This window comes from Bos indicus x Bos taurus, chromosome 19, assembly GCF_003369695.1.
Source record: "Bos indicus x Bos taurus breed Angus x Brahman F1 hybrid chromosome 19, Bos_hybrid_MaternalHap_v2.0, whole genome shotgun sequence".
In the NCBI taxonomy this organism is placed as follows: Eukaryota; Metazoa; Chordata; class Mammalia; order Artiodactyla; family Bovidae; genus Bos; species Bos indicus x Bos taurus.
The window spans coordinates 48925372-48946086 of record NC_040094.1 but is presented as its reverse complement, the minus strand read 5'-3'; the positions used below and the strand labels follow the sequence as shown (position 1 = coordinate 48946086).

Here is a 20715-nt window from a genome sequence, read left to right as displayed (position 1 = left end):
AGTCCCACCTGGTTCTGACTACCTTTTCTTTGAGTCAGTTTTGGACCAATATTAACTTCCAAACTTTGCTGTCAGACTTGATCTGGCCCAGTTGGAAATGCCACTTACTATCCATTTGTTCATGAACTTCCACCCAGTGGAAGATGGAACGGATTGGTAGGGAGGATAAACAGAGGATAAGCACTAACCATACAGAAGAAAACAGAATTCCTTCCACTCTTGTCTTTCTGACTTTTATCTCAAGATACCAGTATCTTCCTATCTTTTTTTTGTAAAACGATATTATTTAGGTTCAACTGCATACAATAAAATTTACTCACTTTAAGTGTACATTTCCATGAGTTGGAATGTATACATTTGCAAATGTATAGAGCTGTATAACCTCCCACAACAATTAAGATGTAAAATATTTTGGGAATTTCCTGGCAGTTTAGTGGTTGGCACTCTGAGCTTTCAATGCTGGGGGCCTGGGTTCAATCCTTGACTAGAAAACTAGGATCTCACAAGCCATGCAGCAGGGCCAAAAAAAAAAAAAAAACCCCACAGAAAAACATAGACTATTTCCATCATTCCCAAAGGTTTTCCTGGGGTCCTCTGCAGTCAGTCCACACCCACTGAGCCACACTGGCTATGGTTCTGCCTATTCTGTAACATCACATAGATGGATTCGTGGTGCTGAGTCTTTTGGGACTTGGCTACCTTCTGCAGGATGCTCTTGAGATTCAGCCATGTTTTTATCACTGAAATACTGCAGTATATGGATTTTGTTTATCCACATTTATCCATTTACCAGATGATGAACTCTTGGGTTATTTCCAGGTTAAAGCCATTAGAAATACTGCTGCTTTGAACATTTATGTGTAAAAAAAAATTTGTTTAATGCTTTTTTTTTTTTGGCCCCACCATGTGGCATGTGGGATTTCTTTTCCCCAACCAGGGATTGAACCTGTGCGCCCTGAACTGAGGCACAGAGTCTTAACCCCTGGACTGCCAGCGATGGCCCTGTTTTTGTTTTATTGACAAGCCTTCCTTTTTCTTGGTTAAACAACTAAGAGTGAAATTCTGGGGTCATATTGTAAGCATATGTTTAACTCTATTTTGAAAAAATAATAAACAGCCAGTGTCTAAAGTGGCAGCATCATTTTGCATTCTCAGTAACAGTGTATGAGCTCCACATATATTTGTCAGCACTTGGTATTGCCAGCTTTTTAAAAGTCATTCTAATATGCATGAAGTAGTATTTTAAGTTACATTGCTCTAATAACTAGCCGAGAGGAGATACCCCGGGCTGGAGGTCAGGGGCAGTGGCCGAGAGGAGCTACCCCAAGTCCAAGGTAAGGAGCAGCGGCTGCTCTTTGCTGGAGCAGCTGTGAAGAGAGTCCCCACGTCCAAGGTAAGTGAAACCCTGTCCAAGGTAGGTGAAACCCAAGTAAGATGGTAGGCACTGAGAGGGGATCAGAGGGCAGACAGACTGAAACTACAATCACAGACAACTAGCCAATCCGATCACATGGACCACAGCCTTGTCTAACTCAATGAAACTAAGCCATGCCGTATGGGGCCACCCAAGATGGATGGGTCATGGTGGAGAGGTCTGACAGAATGTGGTCCACTGGAGAAGGGAACAGCAAACCACTTCAGTATTCTTGCCTTGAGAACCCCATGAACAGTATGAAAAGGCAAAAGGATAGGACACTGAAAGATGAACTCCCCAGGTCACTCTGTACCAAGGACATGCTGCTGCTGCTGCTAAGTCGCTTCAGTTGTGTCTGACTCTGCGCGACCCCATAGACGGCAGCCCACCAAGGCTTCCCCGATCCTGGGATTCTCCAGGCAAGAATACTGGAGTGGGTTGCCATTTCCTTCTCCAATGCATGAAAGTGAAAAGTGAAAGTGAAGTCGCTCAGTCATGTCCAACTCTTAGCGACCCCATGGACTGCAGCCTACCAGGCTCCTCCATCCATGGATTTTCCAGGCAAGAGTACTGGAGTGGGGTGCCATTGCCTTCTCTGGGACCAAGGGCATACAGGTGCCCAATATGCTACTGGAGATCAGTGGAGAAATAACTCCAGAAAGAATGAAGGGATGGAGCCAAAGCAAAAACAACACCCAGTTGTGAATGGGACTGGTGATGGAAGCAGGGACTGATGCTGTAAAGAGCAATATGGCATAGGAACCTGGAATGCTAGGTCCATGAATCAAGGCAAATTGGAAGTGGTCAAACAGGAGATGACAAGACTGAACGTCAACATTCTAGGAATCAGTGAACTAAGATGGACTAGAATGGGTGAATTTAACTCAGATGACCATTATATCTACTACTGTGGGCAGGAATCCCTTAGAAGAAACGGAATAGCCATCATAGTCAACAAGAGTCCGAAATGCAGTACTTGGATGCAATCTCAAAAATGACAAAATGATCTCTGTTCATTTCCAAGGCAAACCATTCAAATATCACAGTAATCCAAATCTATGCCCCGACCAGTAACGCTGAAGAAGCTGAAGTTGAATGGTTCTATGAAGACCTACAAGACCTTGTAGAACTAACACCCAAAAAAGATGTCCTTTTCATTACAGGGTACTGGAATGCAAAAGTAGGAAGTAAAGAAACATTTGGAGTAACAGACAAATTTGGCCTTGGAGTACAGAATGAAGCAGGGCAAAGGCTAATAGAGTTCTGCCAAGAGAACACACTGGTCATAGCAAACACCCTCTTCCAACAACACAAGAGAAGACTCTACAGATGGACATCACCAGATGGTCGACATTGAAATCAGACTGATTATATTCTCTGCAGCCAAAGATGGAGAAGCTCTATACAGTCAGCAAAAACAAGACTGGGAGCTGACTGTGGCTCAGATCATGAACTCCTTATTGCCAAATTCAGACTGAAATTGAAGAAAGTGGAGAAAACCACTAGACCATTCAGGTATGACCTAAATCAAATCCCGTATGATTATACAGTGGAAGTGAGAAATAGATTTAAGGGACTAGATCTGATAGACAGAGTGCCTGATGAAATATGGATGGAGGTTTGTGACATTGTACAGGAGACAGGAATCAAGACCATCCCCAAGAAAAAGAAATGCAAAAAAGCAAAATGTCTGTCTGAGGAGGCCTTACAAATAGCTGTGAAAAGAAGGGAAGCTAAAAGCAAAGGAGAAAAGGAAAGATATACCCATTTGAATGCAGAGTTCCAAAGAATAGCAAGGAGAGATAAGACAGCCTTCCTCAGTGATCAGTGCAAAGAAACAGTGGGAAAGACTAGAGACCTCTTCAAGAAAATTAGAGATACAAAGGGAACATTTCATGCAAAGATGGGCTCAATAAAGGACAGAAATGGTAGGGACCTAACAGAAGCAGAAGATACTAAGAAGAGATGGCAAGAATACACAGAAGAACTGTACAAAAAGATCTTCACAACCAAGATAATCACGATGGTGTGATCACTGACCTAGAGCCAGACATCCTGGAATGTGAAGTGAAGTGGGCCTTAGGAAGCATCATTATGAAAAAAGCTAGTGGAGGTGATGGAATTCCAGTTGAGCTATTTCAAATCCTGAAAGACGATGCTGTGAAAGTGCTGCACTCTATACGCCAGCAAATTTGGAAAAAACAGCAGTGGCCACAGGACTGGAAACGATCAGTTTTCATTCCAATCCCAAAGAAAGGCAATGCCAAAGAATGCTCAAACTACCACACAATTGCACTCATCTCACTCGCTAGTAAAGTAATGCTTAAAATTCTCCAAGCCAGGCTTCAGCAATAGGTGAACTGTGAACTTCCAGATGTTCAAGCTGGATTTAGAAAAGGCAGAGGAACAAGAGATCAAATTGCCAACATCTGCTGGATCATGGAAAAAGCTAGAGAGTTCCAGAAAAACATCGATTTCTGCTTTATTGATTATGCGAAAGCCTTTGACTGTGTGGATCACAAAAAACTGTGGAAAATTCTGAAAGAGATGGGCATACCAGACCACCTGACCTGCCTCTTGAGAAACCTGTATGCAGGTCAGGAAGCAATAGTTAGAACTGGACATGGAACAACAGACTGGTTCCAAATAGGAAAAGGAGTACGTCAAGGCTGTATATTGTCACCCTGCTTATTTAACTTCTATGCAGAGTACATTATGAGAAACGCTGGGCTGGAGGAAGCAGAAGCTGGAATCAAGACTGCCAGGAGAAATATCAATAACCTCAGGTATGCCAATGACACCACTCTTATGGCAGAAAGTGAAGAAGAACTAAAGAGCCTCTTGCTGAAAGTGAAAGAGGAGAGTGAAAAAGTTGGCTTAAAGTTCAACATTCAGAAAACGAAGATCATGGCATCCGGTCCCATCACTTCATGGCAAATAGATGGGGAAACAGTGGAAACAGTGGCTGACTTTATTTTTCTGGGCTCCAAAATCACTGCAGATGGTGACTGCAGCCATGAAATTAAAAGACACTTACTCCTTGGGAGGAAAGTTATGACCAACCTAGACAGTATATTAAAAAGCAGAGACATTACTTTGCCAACAAAGGTCCATCTAATCAAGGCTATGGTTTTTCTAGTGGTCATGTATGGATGTGAGAGTTGCACTATAAAGAAAGCTGAGCGCCAAAGAATTGATGCTTTTGAACTGTGGTATTGGAGAAGACTCTTGAGAGTCCCTTGGACTGCAAGGAGATCCAACCAGTCCATCCTAAAGGAGATCAGTCCTGGGTATTCATTGGAAGGACTGATGTTGAAGCTGAAACTCCAATACTTTGGCCACCTGATGCGAAGAGCTGACTCATCTGAAAAGACCCTGATGCTGGGAAAGATTGAGGGCAGGAGGAGAAAGGGACAACAGAGGATGAGATGGTTGGATGGCATCACCGACTCGATGGACATAGGTTTGGGTGGACTCTGGGAGTTGGTGATGGACAGGGAGGGCTGGTATGCTGCGGTTCATGGGGTCGCAAAGAGTCGTACACGACTGAGCAACTGAATTGAACTGAACTGAATAACTAATGATACTGAACATCTTTTCATGTACTTGTTTGCCATGCATATTTATTCTCTCTTTTCAAATCTTTTGCCTTTCAAAAAAAACATTTTTTTTTTTTTTTTTGGCCCTGCCACATGCAGGATCTTATTACCCTGGTCAGGGATCAAACTTGTGCCATCTGTACTGAAACTCAGGGTCTTAACCACTGGACCACCAGGAAGTCCCATCCAAAACTTTATAATTTTAGATTCACAGAAAAACCGGGCAGAAAGTAGAGTTCTCATATACATTCAAGTTCTCTCTTGTGTTGTACAACTTCTAGGTTTTGACAAATGTAAAATGACACGTATCCACACTGTACGGTATCATATAGAATAGTTTCTTTCACTTCATTTTTCACTAGGTTGTTTTGTTTACTGAGCTTGAGGAGTTCTTTGTATGGTCTGGATATAAGTCCCTGGTTTTATATTTTGCAAATATCTTCTCATAGTCTATGGCTGTTGCATCATTTTATCAGTATTTATTGAAGAATAGAAATGTTAAATTTTGATATTAGTTTATCATTTCTCTTCTTTTACAGTTCATGCTTGTGTCCGAGCTAAGAAATTTTTGCCCAACTCCTGCTCATAAATATTTTCTCCTGTGTTTTCTTCTTCCTTTATCCTGTGAATTACCTTGGTCTCCTTGTTGAGAATCCACTGCCCATGTATTTAAGCATCTATTTCTGGACTCTATTCAGTCCCATTGATGTATATGCCTGTCCACTGACCAGGACCACAGCATCCTGGCTACACACCAGCTTCCTAGTGAAGCTTGGAAATCAGATGTCGTCAGTTCTCCAATTTTGCAGTTCTTTTTCAAAATGGCTATTCTACGTGTTTGCTTTTCTGTGTAAATTTTAGAAGTAGCTTGTAAAATTCTATGCATATACATATATAAAAAGTCAAGATTCTGATTGGGATTGTGCTGAATCCATAATCAGTTTTGAAAAACTACTGTCTTAACAGTATTGGGTCTTCTAACTCACAAACAGAACCTATTCTCCACTTGTTTAGGTTTTCTTTAATTTCTCTTACCAAAGTTTTGAAGTATTCAATACAGAAGTCTTCCATTTCTTTTATTAACTTTATTCCTAAGCATTTTTATATTATTATAAATGGAATGGCTTTTAAAATCAAATTTCCAATTGCTTATTGCTACTATATGAAAATACAACTGATTTTTGCCTATTAATCTTGGGTCTTGTAATTCTGCCAAATTAGTTATTAGTTTTAGTAGTTTTGTAGATTCCTAAGTGTATTTCTATGTACATTGATAGACTGAGCCATCCATGTCTGACTTTTTAAAAAAATTCATATGAAAACTAACACTAAATATTCATTTTTATAGAGTACCTACAGACTTCCAAAAATCGTATAATGCCAGGGAAGATAATGTATGAAGATGTAAAAGGAGAAGAAAACCCATTGCCGGAAAACACAACCCTGCCAAGGTTGTCTTAGGACAATACAAGTGATGTCACAGGTAATATACGATTAGCTGCTTATTCATAGCAGATATAAACCGACATTTAGAGCAAAGAGTAATAATTCAAAGTAGGCAAGTGAGGAGAAGCTGGGATCTGAGCAGTCTACAAAAGTCTGTGGAATGGTTCTGAGGAGGCAGAGAAATGGAAGACATCACTGGCAGACGGGGCAGAGGAACTAACTGAATGACCCACTGGGGCCGGGGGGGCACCAAGAGGAACCACCTGAGACAGCCACGCTGAGGACCCTAGGAGACGTGCCCTGAGCGGGCTGGGAAGCCCTGAGAGCCAACTGAGGGCAGGGGTGGCTCTCCCTCGTGCAAGTGCCTGAAAGGCCGGACTATCAGGCCATGGAGGTATGAGTATGGGGCCTGGCAATGCCAGGCAGGACTGACCGGATCCAGGAAGAGGCTGGAGGTGGGGAGCTCAGCCCGGAGACCCACAGGAGAACAGGTGGGCAAGTTAAAGGCTTATGGTGACTGGCAGTGAGAATGGCAAGGGATAACCAGAGAAGGACGCGAGAGTGAATTTGGCAGGATGAACAGTTCTTAAAGGAATTAAAAAGCTGACATTCCAACCTTTACAGAGAACAAAACATAAAGGACGATGGGAAGGGAAAACGCATCAGACTTGGTGGGGGAGGGAGCTCTAAAATTTAGCTTTAGAGGAGAAGCTAAATTTTGTGGCTCATTGGGCAGAATAAAGAATAAGCCTCTCATGTAGATTCTGAGCCAGATACTGCATTCAGGTATTTATTCATATATTTACCAAGTGACTGTCAGGTGCCAGGCACTGTTTTAACTGTGGCACAAAAGGAAAAAAAACCTCTCTCTAACCATGCAGGTAATACTGTAAGGCTAAATTAGAAGAGAAAAATGCTGCTACTTCTAAAAGGTGCTTTTCAGGCCACTGGAGATTTCTCTGCAGACCTCAAAATATCAGGTCTTGGGAACATGTACCACTTAGGATCCACTTACCTAGGTGTTCAAGGCTTTGACAAGCCTACCTGACCTTCCTCTCACTGATCTAGTCAGTGCTTCCCATCCCTCTCCTTACACTGCCCTCATGCTCTAAGACCCTTGTATGTCCTGTTGATCCAAGTCTGCCCGGTATTAATAAAGTGCAGGGCCATCAGGCTTCCAGGGCTCCTTACTCACCACTTGCTGGCTGTGGAACCTTGGACATGTTACTTAACTTTGCCAAACCTATTTCCATGTAAAGTGAGGATATTCCCATTACCCATACCCCACAGAGTTGTATGTAACACCTTTCATATGTAAGCTGCTCAGCCTGGTGCCCTCCTCAGTGTATGAGCTTTTAATATTATTACGTCTCACCTCCTTCATAAACCATCTTCAGTCTTCCTAACACAGTGGTCTCTCAGGCGTGCTCAGTCACTCAGTCCTGTCCGACTCTCTTGCGACCCCAGGGACTGTAGCCTGCCAGGCTCCTCCGTCCATGGGATTTCCCAGGCAAGAATGCTAGAGTGGGTTGCCATTTCCTCCTCCAGGGGATCTTCCTGACTCAGGGATAGAACCCATATATCCTGCATCTCCTGCCTGGCAGCCAGATTCTTTACCACTGAGCCACCTGCGAAGCCCTTTGTATTCATCTACTCCATCCATTTGATGACTCATCCCACACTGCCTCATGAAAGCCCTTACATGACTGTCATACTATTTCACCTAGTAAATGCTGTAAAAACAGGGCCTATGTCTGACTCCTGCTTGTACCGCCAATAGCAATGCTTTCCAAATCTGGTGATCAGATTTACTTAAGAGTGCTTTACAAGGCCTGGGCTCCCCACCGCTAGCCCAAGATTCTGATTCGACAAGTGTCAACTGGGGCCTGTGAGTCTAGGTTCTTAAGAACCTCCCCAGTGATCTGACTCACCTAGGTTTGACAACCTCTGCACAACTGTCCCTAAGCCAGGGAAGAAGTCAGGAAACGGCTGGGATTTAATGTTTCCTCATCTTCCCAGAGACTTCATGGGTTTGCTCAGACTCCTGTTTCATCCATGGCCTAACTTGTTTCAGCTCCTCTGCTCCACATTGCCAACCAAGCACTGACAGGAATAACAATTAGCTTTCCCTGTTATTCAGTCAGCTCCTACCAACGGTCACGTTTTGCAAATATTTTTCCTTGGCCTATCATTAAAAACTTAATGGAAGAGAATGTTCAGTTCATATAATACAGAGTGACACAGTAAAGTCTCCCATTAACTTCACCCTCAATTCTACTTAGTCTCAACCCAGTCTGACATGAACTACTTTCCAAATGATTCTCTCTGCATCTGTATATGTGTGTATATGGTGGGTTAAAACAACAACACACAGAAAGGCTTGGACCATAAAACACATTCTGCGAGTTGCTCTTAACACCATATTGGGAGATCTCCTGTCAGTACAAATAGTTCTGCCTCATTCTTCCACAGCCAACTGTGGTGAGCACACCATAATTTAACCATTCACAGTTCCTGTGCTTATATCCCATTGTTTTGCTATTACAAACAATACTTTGTACACTATGTGCAAATGCTGCTATTGGGACAGGTTGCTAGAAGTGTAACTGCTCATCCCATTTCAGACATTAATACCACAGAAACTCTGAGATAATACGTGTGTTTACATTTTCATTTAACAGTGTATGAGTGCCAATTTCCCCGTATCTTTGAAAACACTGAAAAGAATCTTTAACGTTTTGCTACTCTGATAGATGAAAAATGGGATTTTACTACTGAAGCTGAGCATACTTGTTTATTATTTTTACTTCTGGGGAGCCCGAGTGCTTATAATGGTCCAAGTATAGGCAATGTGCTTAAGGCTTCACACTTCTCATTTAATCCTCTCAACATCTCCATAAGGTAGGTACTATTATCCTCTCTACTTTCATTAAGATACTGAGTAAAAGAGATGTTGAGTATCTTGCCCAGGATCACGAAGGTGATCACTTCCCTATACTTCAGCAATACTAGAAGAAGAAACTTAATTTTTATAGATTTGAAAGGGAGAAACATCACAGGGTCATTTCCCTTAACTACCTGAGGTTGAGTATCTTTTCCTGTTTAACGATCACTTGCATTTTCTCTACTGTGTACTGGCTATTTATATGCTGCTGCTGCTGCTGCTAAGTCGCTTCAGTCATGTCCGACTCTGTGCGACCCCAGAGACGGCAGCCCACCAGGCTCCCCCGTCCCTGGGATTCTCCAGGCAAGAACACTGGAGTGGGGTGCCATTTCCTTCTCCAAAGAGAAGGCTATTTATATGCTTTGTTCATTTTGCTATCACAGTAAGTAAATTAGCTCCTACCAGCTGTCAGGTTTTGAAAGTCTCTTTCCTTGGCCTACCATCTGTCTTTTGATTTTTTGCCACATCTTTTCACAAAAAAATGTTTTATTTGTATGTACAACTGACTCATGAACAACATGAGGTGGGGAGTGGTTAATCTGTGTATATTTCAGTATCTGAGTCCTATGCATCCTTGGATTCAACCAACCATGGGCCTTGTGAGTTCTTATCATTGAAATATGCCCATTTATGTGGACCTATGCAGCTCAAACCTGCACTGTTCAAGGGTCAGCAGTACCACAGCCTATCCATCTTTGCCTTAGTTGACCCCGGATTTAACAACTGGCTCAAAGTCTGCCTTCTCTTCTCCCCACTGCCCCAGAACAAGTTTCCTACTCAGTTTTCTTCTACTATGTTTGTGGGACTTTTCTTTACATTTAAATACTTGATCTGGAATTGATTTTCATGTATGACATGTGGTGTTGAACTGTGGTGTTAGACAAGACTCTTCAGAGTCCCTTGAACAAGGAGACCAAACCAGTCAATCCTAAAGGAAATCAACCCTGAATATTCATTGGAAGGACTGATGCTGAAATTAAAGCTCTAATACTTTGGCCACCTGATGTGATGAGCCAATTCATTAGAAAAGACCCTAATGCTGGGAAAGATTGAAGGCAGGAGGAGAAGGGAACGACAGAGGACAAGATGGCTGGATGGCATCACTGACTCAATGGACATGAGTTTGAGCAAGCTCTGGGAGATGGTGAAGGACAGAGAAGCCCGGCATGCTGCAGTCCATGGGGTTGCAGAGAGTCAGACACGACTGAACAATGACAAATATGACATGTAATAGGGGACTCTAAATTGTTCTGCCAGGTAGACAGCTAATTATGTCACACGTGCTAAGTTGCTTCTGTCACATCCCACTCTGGGCGACCCCATGGACTGTAGCCCACCAGGCTCCTCCGACCATGGGATTCTCCAGGAAAGAACAGAGTGGGTTGCCATGCCCTCCTTCAGGGGATCATCCTGACTCAGGGACCAAACCCAAGTCTCTTATATCTCCTGCATTGGCAGGCAGGTTCTTTACCACTAGTGCCAGCTGGGAAGCCAATTACGCCACAGAATGTATTAATTTTTTCCTCAGTGAATTTTATCACTAACTACTTTTCTGTAGATACTTAAATTTGCTTTGGGACATTCTGTGTGACTGCATCAACTCGATGTGGTATTTATTGGCTATAACTGTACCAACTGCAGTATGTTTACTCTGATCTGGTAAGGCAAGCGTTCCCCTCTCTGTTTCCAAAACATTCTTTTTGGTTCCCCCCAATCTTTTTTTTTTTTTTTTGACATCAGTATATGGTCAAGACTCTGGAGACAGACTATTCCAGTTCTGGCCCTGCTACTACCTTCCATGTCACTTTGGGAAGTTACTTAGCATATCTGGGCCTGAGATTCCTCAACATCCCATAAGTTTGAGGGTTTAAAAAAAAAAAAATTTATTATTTGACTTGCTGGGTCTTAGTTGTGGCATGTGGGATCTGGTTCCCTGATCAGGGATCAAACCTGGGCCGCCTGCATTAGGAGGGCAGAGTCTTAACCACTGGACCACCAGGGAAATCCCATCCCATACGTTTTGATATGTATTATCTTTTACCAATCAGCTGATTTCCCTTAACTTAAAAACTTGTTTTTTTCTTAATACATGGTCAATTTTTATAAATTATCTATTTTAAAAGTATATTCCTTTTCCCATATAATCTCATATACTCGTAAGTACATGCTCATGTGTTTACATGAGCACAGTCTATGACAGTGGCAGATTTGCACAAACTGCTCCATGCCTCTGTCGTCAACTGTGGCCAGCCTAATTTCTCCTTCTCCCGTCTCAGAGGAAGAGATCAGTTTGCCTGGACGTCTCAAAGGTTCTTTCTTCACCCTTAAAATGTAGATATTTTCCTAAGGAAGTTTTCAGTGCCAAGTGTTCTGTGTCCATTTTTCTTGAGATATACAGTTGAAGGCATTACTTCCTACCTTTATTCTATAGTCTGACTACATATTTGAGATTTTGTGTTTCATTTCTTTGGTCTTCTTCAGAGACACCAACTATACCAGTTAGGTATTCTTTATTTTCTGCATCTATTATATTCTTCCTAATTGTTCATTTCCACTTCATTTTCTCAACCTGTCTTCCCTAGTCTTCACTGTTTCCAGGAGTTTGTATTCATTTTTATTCTCTTTCCAATGTGGGTTTTAGTTCTGTGGCAATGTTTGCTTTCTCTTCCACTGTTTTCCTGGATTCTATCAGCTGGTGGTTCCATTTCCTCCTGTCACCATCTCTCATTTTACCTGATCTTCTGTACCTCTCTCTGCTTGGAGTTCTTTAAGTTCTCTAAATTCATGGCGGGAGGAGTGGCTATTAATGTTCAATTAAGGTGAAAACATTTTCTAGTGTGGATACTTTACCTTACATGTGTTTCCCATTTTTCCCTCTTTCTTATAGTATCTTGCTGTTGCTACTATGCTGATTCCTTTTGAATGAGGCAAGTTCCTTCTAGATGATCTCAAGGAAGTTCTTATGGGAAAGAGGCCAGGACTCTGTTCCAAGTCAGGATAAACACATGAAGTTTCTGCATCTTCCCAGGCAACAGAGATGAGGAACTGTCAAGCTGCTCACAATTCAGTCTCTTCCAACCTGCCTAATCCAGTGCTTTTAGAGACGCTCGCACGTCTGTCTCCTTGTACAACTAAGCTCTCCTCTTATCCACGGTTGTCAAGGCGGGGAACTGGAGAAGCTCCTGCTGCCAGGCACGCACCCGCTTCCACTGCCCCAAACCAAGGAGTGTTGATGCTGCCCATCAAAATCCTGTTCTGGAGAACTGTGCTGTTCCGAGTTTGAATCCTGGCTTGGCCTCTTCCTGTACTGTGCCCATCTGATCTTCACTACAGTCCCTTATTGTGGGATCATAACCAAAAAGTACAATTTTAATCATCTTGTCAACATTTAGGTTATTACCCCTCTGCCCTTTCTTTCCTCCAGTCTTCTCTGTCCTCCTGCTAAACTTCTTCTGTCTCCCACACCCACTACCCTTCTGCAACTATTTGCTTAACACTTTACCCCAGCATGTGAAACAAATGGCCTTAAAAAAAAAAAAAAAAAACACCCTGTGAAACAAGATCATTTTTACTTGTTTTTAAACTGTGGAGATTACTATGTCAGATATCTCCTAAGAAGCAGGTATAAAACATTATGTATTTATTCCTCGGAGGCATGACGACGTCTTCACTTTCAATTACTTTCATGAATAACAACATAAATTACTACTCACATTACTCATACCTTATATTTTTAAAAAATTAAAAGAGTTGCTGTGTCTATCTTGGTGGAGGACACTGTGTATTCCTCTTTAATTCCAGTGCTGGTACTAGAACACAAAGGTGAACCCGTGTGTGTGTGTGTGCGTGTGTGTGTGTGTGTGTGCGCACGTGTTAAAAAAAAGTGATCTAAATCAGTAACACCACCTCTTGTCAGTGGCACATTTTCCCACAATTGTTAGTATAACCAAAACCAGCTAAAGGCAAAATTCTGACAGAATAAACCAGCTTTTCCTGATCTTTTCCATGTGTCCTCCCTTCAAGCCTGTTCCTGACTGATGATTGTTGATCACTGTCTGTGGAGAGGCTCTGCCTTGGCACAGCACCTCTTCTGCTCCTGACTCTGAGTCTAACCAACGAGCTCTGGCCCCACAGCCCCAGGCGGGATAGACTACCTACAGAACACAGATTCACCCCTTGTTCACATCACAGCATCTCTAGGAAGTCTGTGTGAGCCAGGTCAGGGCAAAAAGCAACAAAGCAGCACAAGTTTTATCTAGTGGTCTCCTGGAGGCATTAGTGCTCTCACTGCCCAGAAAAAAGAAAGGAGGAAATTAAAACCAGAGAGTTTGATACTTTAAATTCTCCTGCTTGCAGTCTTGCCAGAGAAGGATGGAGCACTGCAAAATTCTAAGTAGCTATCAAAAACACTCATGTGTACCAAAACACTTTCTCTTTATTGCTGCCAGTTTCACATCTGCTAAAAAGGATACAGAAGGTTACCAAGTATCATCACTGTGCCTAAAATGCAATACGTACTTATTGAATTAATGAACAAATGAATGGGAATCTTGAAAGGCTGCCAGAAATACTGAGAAATGAAAACTTGTATGCCAGGGTCAAAATCATTATGTGTCAAATAGATAAAGTAACTCAGCATTAAAGATCTCATAGGAATCAACACAGGCTCTCAAGGCAAGCATTCATCCCATGTGAATTTGAATTACAAGGTAGCCTTACTCAGATTCACTACTGATAGTCTTCAAAAAGCAGGAGGTATACCTACGGTTTCTCCTCAGAATCTCAAAAATGTTTTCTAGATGCTATATCTTAAAGCACAAATGGTCAGCTAGTTAACTATTAGTGCAAGATAAAGCCCAATCACACTGCCAGTTCTAGTCAAAATCAACCCTGAAATACACAACTAAGTGGAATAGAAGCCCAGGAACTGCTAGTCATCTTTCTCCACAAAACAAGGGAAATACCACTTGTCTAAAGACCACAGATACTGTCAAGACTCAGGAGAAATGTCAGAGTTCTTCTATCAGTTACTTGTCTAAGCCAGGTAGAACAAGAGAAAATGGGCTTCAACTAGCACATTATGGTACTCCAAGTCCAACAACAAGAAGCTTCTAGACCACAAAGTGGGTTTGGCTCAAAGGAACCAAGGGATTCTCCCCCCAGGTCTTTAAAAGTCAAAGAACGAACACAGTGACCTTTTGTCGTACCTTTACCAAACGCTCAGATAATTCTCCTAGATGATATTTCAGTTACAGCTACAGTTGTGATGTGATCGCCATGTGCCAGGCAGAGTTCCTAAACCCATCACATTTAAAACTCCTTTCAACTTCTTCACTACCCTCATTTTACAGATGAGGAAACTGAGGCACTGGCTTTCACTTGGCCAAGGCCACGCAAAACTGGGAAGTGTCAGGACTGAGATCTCAACCCAGACCCCTTCAAAGAGGCTATCTGGTGATTGAACTTTTCATGGGATGGAAGGGCAGAATCAATATTTAGGCACATGCAGATACAAAAAATGATTCCCGCCGCTGGTCAGGAGATGGACAGGTACCTCCAGGGAAATGGTCTTGCAGCGCCACCTGGACCACCTGTGTCTGAATCACCTGGGGGTCTTTTAACTTCAGGAGTGAAGCCCAGGAAGGTGTAAGTCCCTCAGAGGAGTCACACACACGCTAAATTTTAGAAAATCATTCTCCAACGCCAGTGCTGCTCTATCCCCCAGCAGAGACCACACACACACACACAAAGAACATAAAGCATTATCATCAACAATGGGACTCTTCAAGCCAGATGTAGATGATAGAATTTAGTTCTTTACACTGCAGCAATTCCCAGATTTATTCAGGTGATGGAACACCTAAAAGTCAAGTTGTCCTTGAAACACTAACAGATTTAATTCTAGCAAACTACAAATAATTTTACTACAGAAAAGTATGATGACATTAACACAAATTTTTTTAAAAATTATGATCATGTTTTCTTAATGTCTCAGAGTAGGAAAAAAAGACCCTATCTCGGCTTTTTTATCACTGCTAATTTGCTGAGTCAATTAATTTTGTCCTCTACCGGCAATCACTACTGACAGCAAACAAGAATCAATGGTCTGAGAATTTCAACCAATAATTTTCAAGCTTAAAACATCAAGTCTGGCACCTCCATGGCTAGGTTTTTCCAAAACTGAGCTTGATAATCACTGTGTGGTAGCCAGATTTACTGCCCGTCAGCCCCAAGGCACAGGGTTTCTTACCCTGAGGTCCACGAACTCGAAAATCACACTTACATTTTCACAAACCTCTAGCTGAAATTTACCATTTCCTTCCATTATAAACGGAGGCAGTTTACTCACCACGGCATTAATATCTGTGATTTGTCACTAACAGAAATCATTGCTTTTTTTCATATCACACCACAGCGAACATTCTGAAATGCTACTACTTCAAATTAATGGATGATGTCACGTAATGAGTTAATTTTAAAGTACACAGAAAGGAAAGGCTAGCCTCTCCAGTGTTCTGGCCTGGAGAATTCCATGGATTGTATAGTCCATGGGGCCGCAAAGAATCAGACACAACTAAGCGACTTTCACTTTCACCACTTCTTAAAAAGTGTTTTTAATAACTATAGCTCAATACAATAGTTTCCTTTGTAACCCTATGTATTTTATGCATTTGAAAACATAATTATGAACAGAGGTCTGTTGGCTTCAAGGTGCCAAAGGTGTCCATCTCTCTCCCACACACACACACACACACACACACACACACACACACACACGTTAAGAACTCTAACCTAGATAGGTGGGGACACAAAAACAGAAGGCAAAATGCTGCACTGCCTACCCCATGCAAGTGAGTTAAGAGAGAGGTAACTGCTTGCCTGTTACTCCTGGGATTAGCAGTTTGCATCTCCCTAAAACCGCACTGCCTGTGTGCCTGGCACAAAGAAGAAGCTCCGTACAGTTACTAAATGGAAGGGCAAACTTTGGGGTGGAGTTCCTGCAACCGAGGTTTGACACCAATTACACCACTGATTCCACCAACAGCCTAATGGTGTAGCTCAGTTTATCCCCTCTTAGAAATGGGGCTACTAGATTGCAAGGCCATTCTCACCTTCTGAGATAGCCCACACTCTGTCTGTGGAGTGTGTTTCTCTCTAAATAAATCCACTTCTTACCTATCACTTTGTCTCTCACTGAACTCTTTCTGAGATAAGACATCAAGAACCTGGGGCTCAATACTGAAACACCCCCAGGGGGAGGAAGCTGACTGTATGCTCTCACAAGCCTGTAGAGCCCAGAGCAGCGGCAACCAGAAGGTTGATGATGCTGACTCCCACTTACCTCACCACCCACCAATCACAACCCATCAGAAGAATGCCCACAAGCTGATCACCCTCTCTTTGAACCATCTCTATAAAACTTCTCACTGCTCCCTCCAGGTTGGAACACACAGTTATGAGGGCATTAGCCCACTGTGGCCCCCTTTGCCTTGACAAAGCAACAAAGATATTCTTTTCTACTTTGCCCCGCCCCGCCCCCCAAAATATGACCTGGCAAGAACTTGCAAGGCAAAAAGTCTGTGTGAAAGACTCAAGCCCTTTGAAAGATAGGTTTTACTTTTTTTTTTCTTTCCAACATGTATTCTTAAAACAACAGTTTTATTCCATTTCACACATTAGTACCTTGAATTCTATTCCCCACTCTGCTATGCACTACCCGGCCATCAGGAAGAAAGAGGCAAGGAAATAAAGCTATGTCTTTTAAAGCTAAGTCTTGTCAGGACTCTCTGCTTTCTGTGGGCAATGGATGGGCCCCAAGATCAGTTCATATTCCCTGGGATTTGTTTGTAAATTATGTATATATGATGTCTGGGTAATGAGAGTCCATCGCTTTCATCAATTTCTTAAAGGGGATTCCAGAAAGGTTAAGACTTAACTCCAGAGAAACAGATGCGCTCCTGGAAATCTGTAAACAAAGTTACAATGTTCAAATGTTTTTTACAGGACCTTTATGTTTAAAAAAGAACTTCCCTACAACAATCTGTAGATGAGAAATAATAAAACTGACCTGTGCAGTGCCCCACCGCCAGTCAGTGGACTAGACGGGGCATCCAACCCTAGAGCACCTGCCGTTCTTCCCTGCACCATGCCTGTCACCATCCACATAGGCTATTCTTCCTAAGTCTCAGTGTTCACGGTGTCAAGCAGGTATACAGGCTTTAAACACCGCTAAGCACGGCTCTCAGTCGCTCTGATTACGATCAATCACCACGTTTACTCTAATACAAAATGGAAGAGATTTAAAGAGCAAAGGAAAGAAAATTCTTCTCACTAACTTATTCAACAACTTTCAAAAACAAATTTATACTGCACTATCAGCTTAAAGTTTCCTCCTACTACCTTCTATGAAGGATTCTCAAATTCCGGATGTCCAGAAAGACTTACTACTCAAGGCTACATATTTGTATTAGCAAGAAAGATGCCAAGAAAAGATACAGCAAGTTAACATCCTTCTCTATTTGGAAAACAACGGCAGGATCACTGGTCAAGATTTCCAAAACGAGATCGCGGTGAAGAGGAGGAACACGAGGCCGCAACAGCAAGGGCAATCCCGACAAATCCATCAATAACAGTACCTGCGGGTGGGTGTAGGGGGCGGGAAACCCTGCGCAATAACCAGACCTAACAGAAATCTAGTGTGGCCAGAAGTGAATGACCATCGTAAGCGCATTTTCTTCACAGCCATCATTCCCTCATCCTTCTTCTGCCCCTTAACTGAGGCAGTGCAGCAGGGGAGCGGATACTAGTGATAAATGGCATAGCTCTGGGGTGTAAACTTGGGTTTGAGACCTGTTTCCGTCACGAAATAACTGACCCGGGTAAGCTGCAACACGGTGCCTCAGTTTCCCCATTAGGAAAATGGGAGTAACTACACTCCTGAATACCCAGGAATGTTTCAAGGATTAAATGCGATAAAGAGAGCGAAACTCTCTGCACAGGACTAGACACAGAGGAACCGCTCCGTGGTGCTAAGGCAAGTCCGCAGGAGGGTCCTGGGGTCTGGGCTCCTGCCCAGAAAGGGGGCTCCCGGGGCCCGCTCCCCGCCAGCCGGGTTCCGAGCCCCTGCCCGGCCCACCTTGTTGTTGTACTCCTCCACGAAGCTGCCCAGCGCCAGGCGAAAGCGCTTGTCGGGCCGCACGCTCCAGTTCATGGCGTAGACGGTCCAAGGCGCTTCATACTTGTAGATCTCCTTCCGTTTGCCGTGCAGTGACATGGTGGAGGCGAAGGGGCCGCAGTGAGGACCAGGACGGGAGCGGGCTGTTGCGAGCCGGGCGCAAAACGGGCAGGGAGCCTGGCCTGGGACCCAGGGGTCCGAAGGGAGGCGGGGCGGGGGCGGGCAGGGACGGCCTAGCCCGGAAGCGGGGCGGTGGCAACAGACAACGACTGCCGGGCCCGACCCCCAGTTTCAAACCAGCTTTGGCTCGGACAACAACCACCTTCCGTTTGAGATACTGCCCCGCCCACTCGGAACGGAAGCCACGCGACCCCCGCAGCGCCGCTGGCCGTTGGCTGTCTGACATGTCCTTTCGAACGGCTCCTTTCCCTCATTGGCTATTGTGCCCTTAGCTTTTGAAACCTCCTTGCTATTGGCCTAAGTGTTTGTCATTCCAGCCACTTGCCCCGCCCAACTCCGGAGGCGGGGCAGGCGCTTACACAATCCCAAAGATCATTGGCTGACAAAGGTGTCAGTCAGAGAGATAACGGCGCAGTGCGGGTGAATGGGGGCGTGGGTGGCCAAGCGGCTGGCGAGGCAGGTAGTAGGGCTCCGAGTTCTAGGCCAAGTGTCTGAGAGTGAGACTTCTTGTGTGACCTGCTCTCATTTCCCCACTGCAGCTGCTATTCCCAGAAGCTACTCCACGCTGTCGAGTAAAAATGAAAATTCTCCCTTACCGGAGGACCTGCTGTATTTCAGGGCTCTGAGTTTGGCGGCTTGGCTGCCTGGCCTGGGCCGGAACGCGAACCTCTAATTCCCTGCTCGTGCCAGCGTCCCAGTTAAGCCGTAATGTTGTTCCCCAGAGCCCCAAGGGCAGGCCGCGAACACACCGTTTTCACATGTACTCGGGTCTAGGCCCAGCTACAGTTCGGCTTTCGTGCGTTCTCCTTGTCATCGTAAAAATGATCGGAATTCTAGGGTCGGCCCTCAGCAGGGGGCAGCCACACCAGCGTGGCTCTGTGTTAATTCCTCCCCATTTCATCCTTCCCACTAGGGTACCAAGGCAATTGCTAATCCAGCCCTAAATGATGTATCTGTGTCTTCAATTTGAAATGGAGAAAGGTCCGATTCTAGGTAATATCTGTTTATAATTTAAATGGTTTCCAACGGTTTGCTTTCAACACAACTAAAGGAGGATTATAATGAATTGTTGGTGATAACTTTAAGTATGGGCCTTCCCAAGTGGCGCTAGTGGTACAAAGAAACCCGCCTGTTAATGAAGGAGACGCAGGTTCGATCCCTGGGTGGGGAAGATCCCCTGGAGGAGGAAATGGCAACCCAGCCCAGTATTCTTGCCTAGAAAACCCCATCGACAGCAGAGCCTAGGGGGCTACAGTCCATGGGGTTGCAAAGAGTCAGACACGACTGAAGTGACTTAACACATCATTAAGTATAGCTTTTAGTGATGTGATTAACTCAGAATTCAAGGAACTGAGTGCCACTGTTATATATTTAACAACCCCCTTAAAGTACAATCTGCTTCCTTATGTGAACAAGTTTCTCTGGGCTTATGTTTTACTGTAACAAAAAAATATTTATCCACTCACATGAACTAATTGAGAGAAAAATTCCCTCTTTTAAGAGGTGTATGTCAATAAAATTTTAGTTTCTGTAAAAATTTAAATAGAAGTATTTATGTTGTTTTGAAAAACCCAGTACTAAGTGTAACCCTTAAAGCCTTGGTAAGGTTAGAAACAATTACTTTTTAAAATTATATGTGTGTGTGTCACAAACACATATAATAAGGTTATCAATATATACTTTCAACCATGGTAATAAATTACATGTTGGGTAAACTTTGAATGGAATAGAGTGAAATTATGAGCAAAGAAAGGGCTTCCCTGGTGGCTTAGACTGTAAAGAGTCTTCCTGCAACGTGGGAGACCTGGGTTCAATCCCTGGGTTGGGAAGATCCCTTGGAGGAGGGCATGGCAACCTACTCCATTATTCTTGCCTGGAGAATCTCCACAGGCAGAGGAGCCTGGAGGGCTACAATCCATGGGGTCGCAAAGTCAGACACGACTAAGCAACAAAGCAC

At 43.5% G+C, this 20715-nt stretch overlaps 1 protein-coding gene across 1 annotated transcript in view; it reads right to left on the bottom strand.

Annotated features, from left to right (window-relative positions):
- DCAF7 (DDB1 and CUL4 associated factor 7) overlaps positions 1-18904 on the bottom strand; it is a 31173-nt gene extending 12269 nt beyond the window's left edge. Inside the window, exon 1 of the mRNA XM_027517595.1 lies at positions 18540-18904. Within this exon, the coding sequence (XP_027373396.1) occupies positions 18540-18677 (138 nt within the window). The 5' untranslated portion in view covers positions 18678-18904. The remainder of the gene's footprint in view (positions 1-18539) is intronic.
- Positions 18905-20715: the final 1811 nt, after the last annotated feature.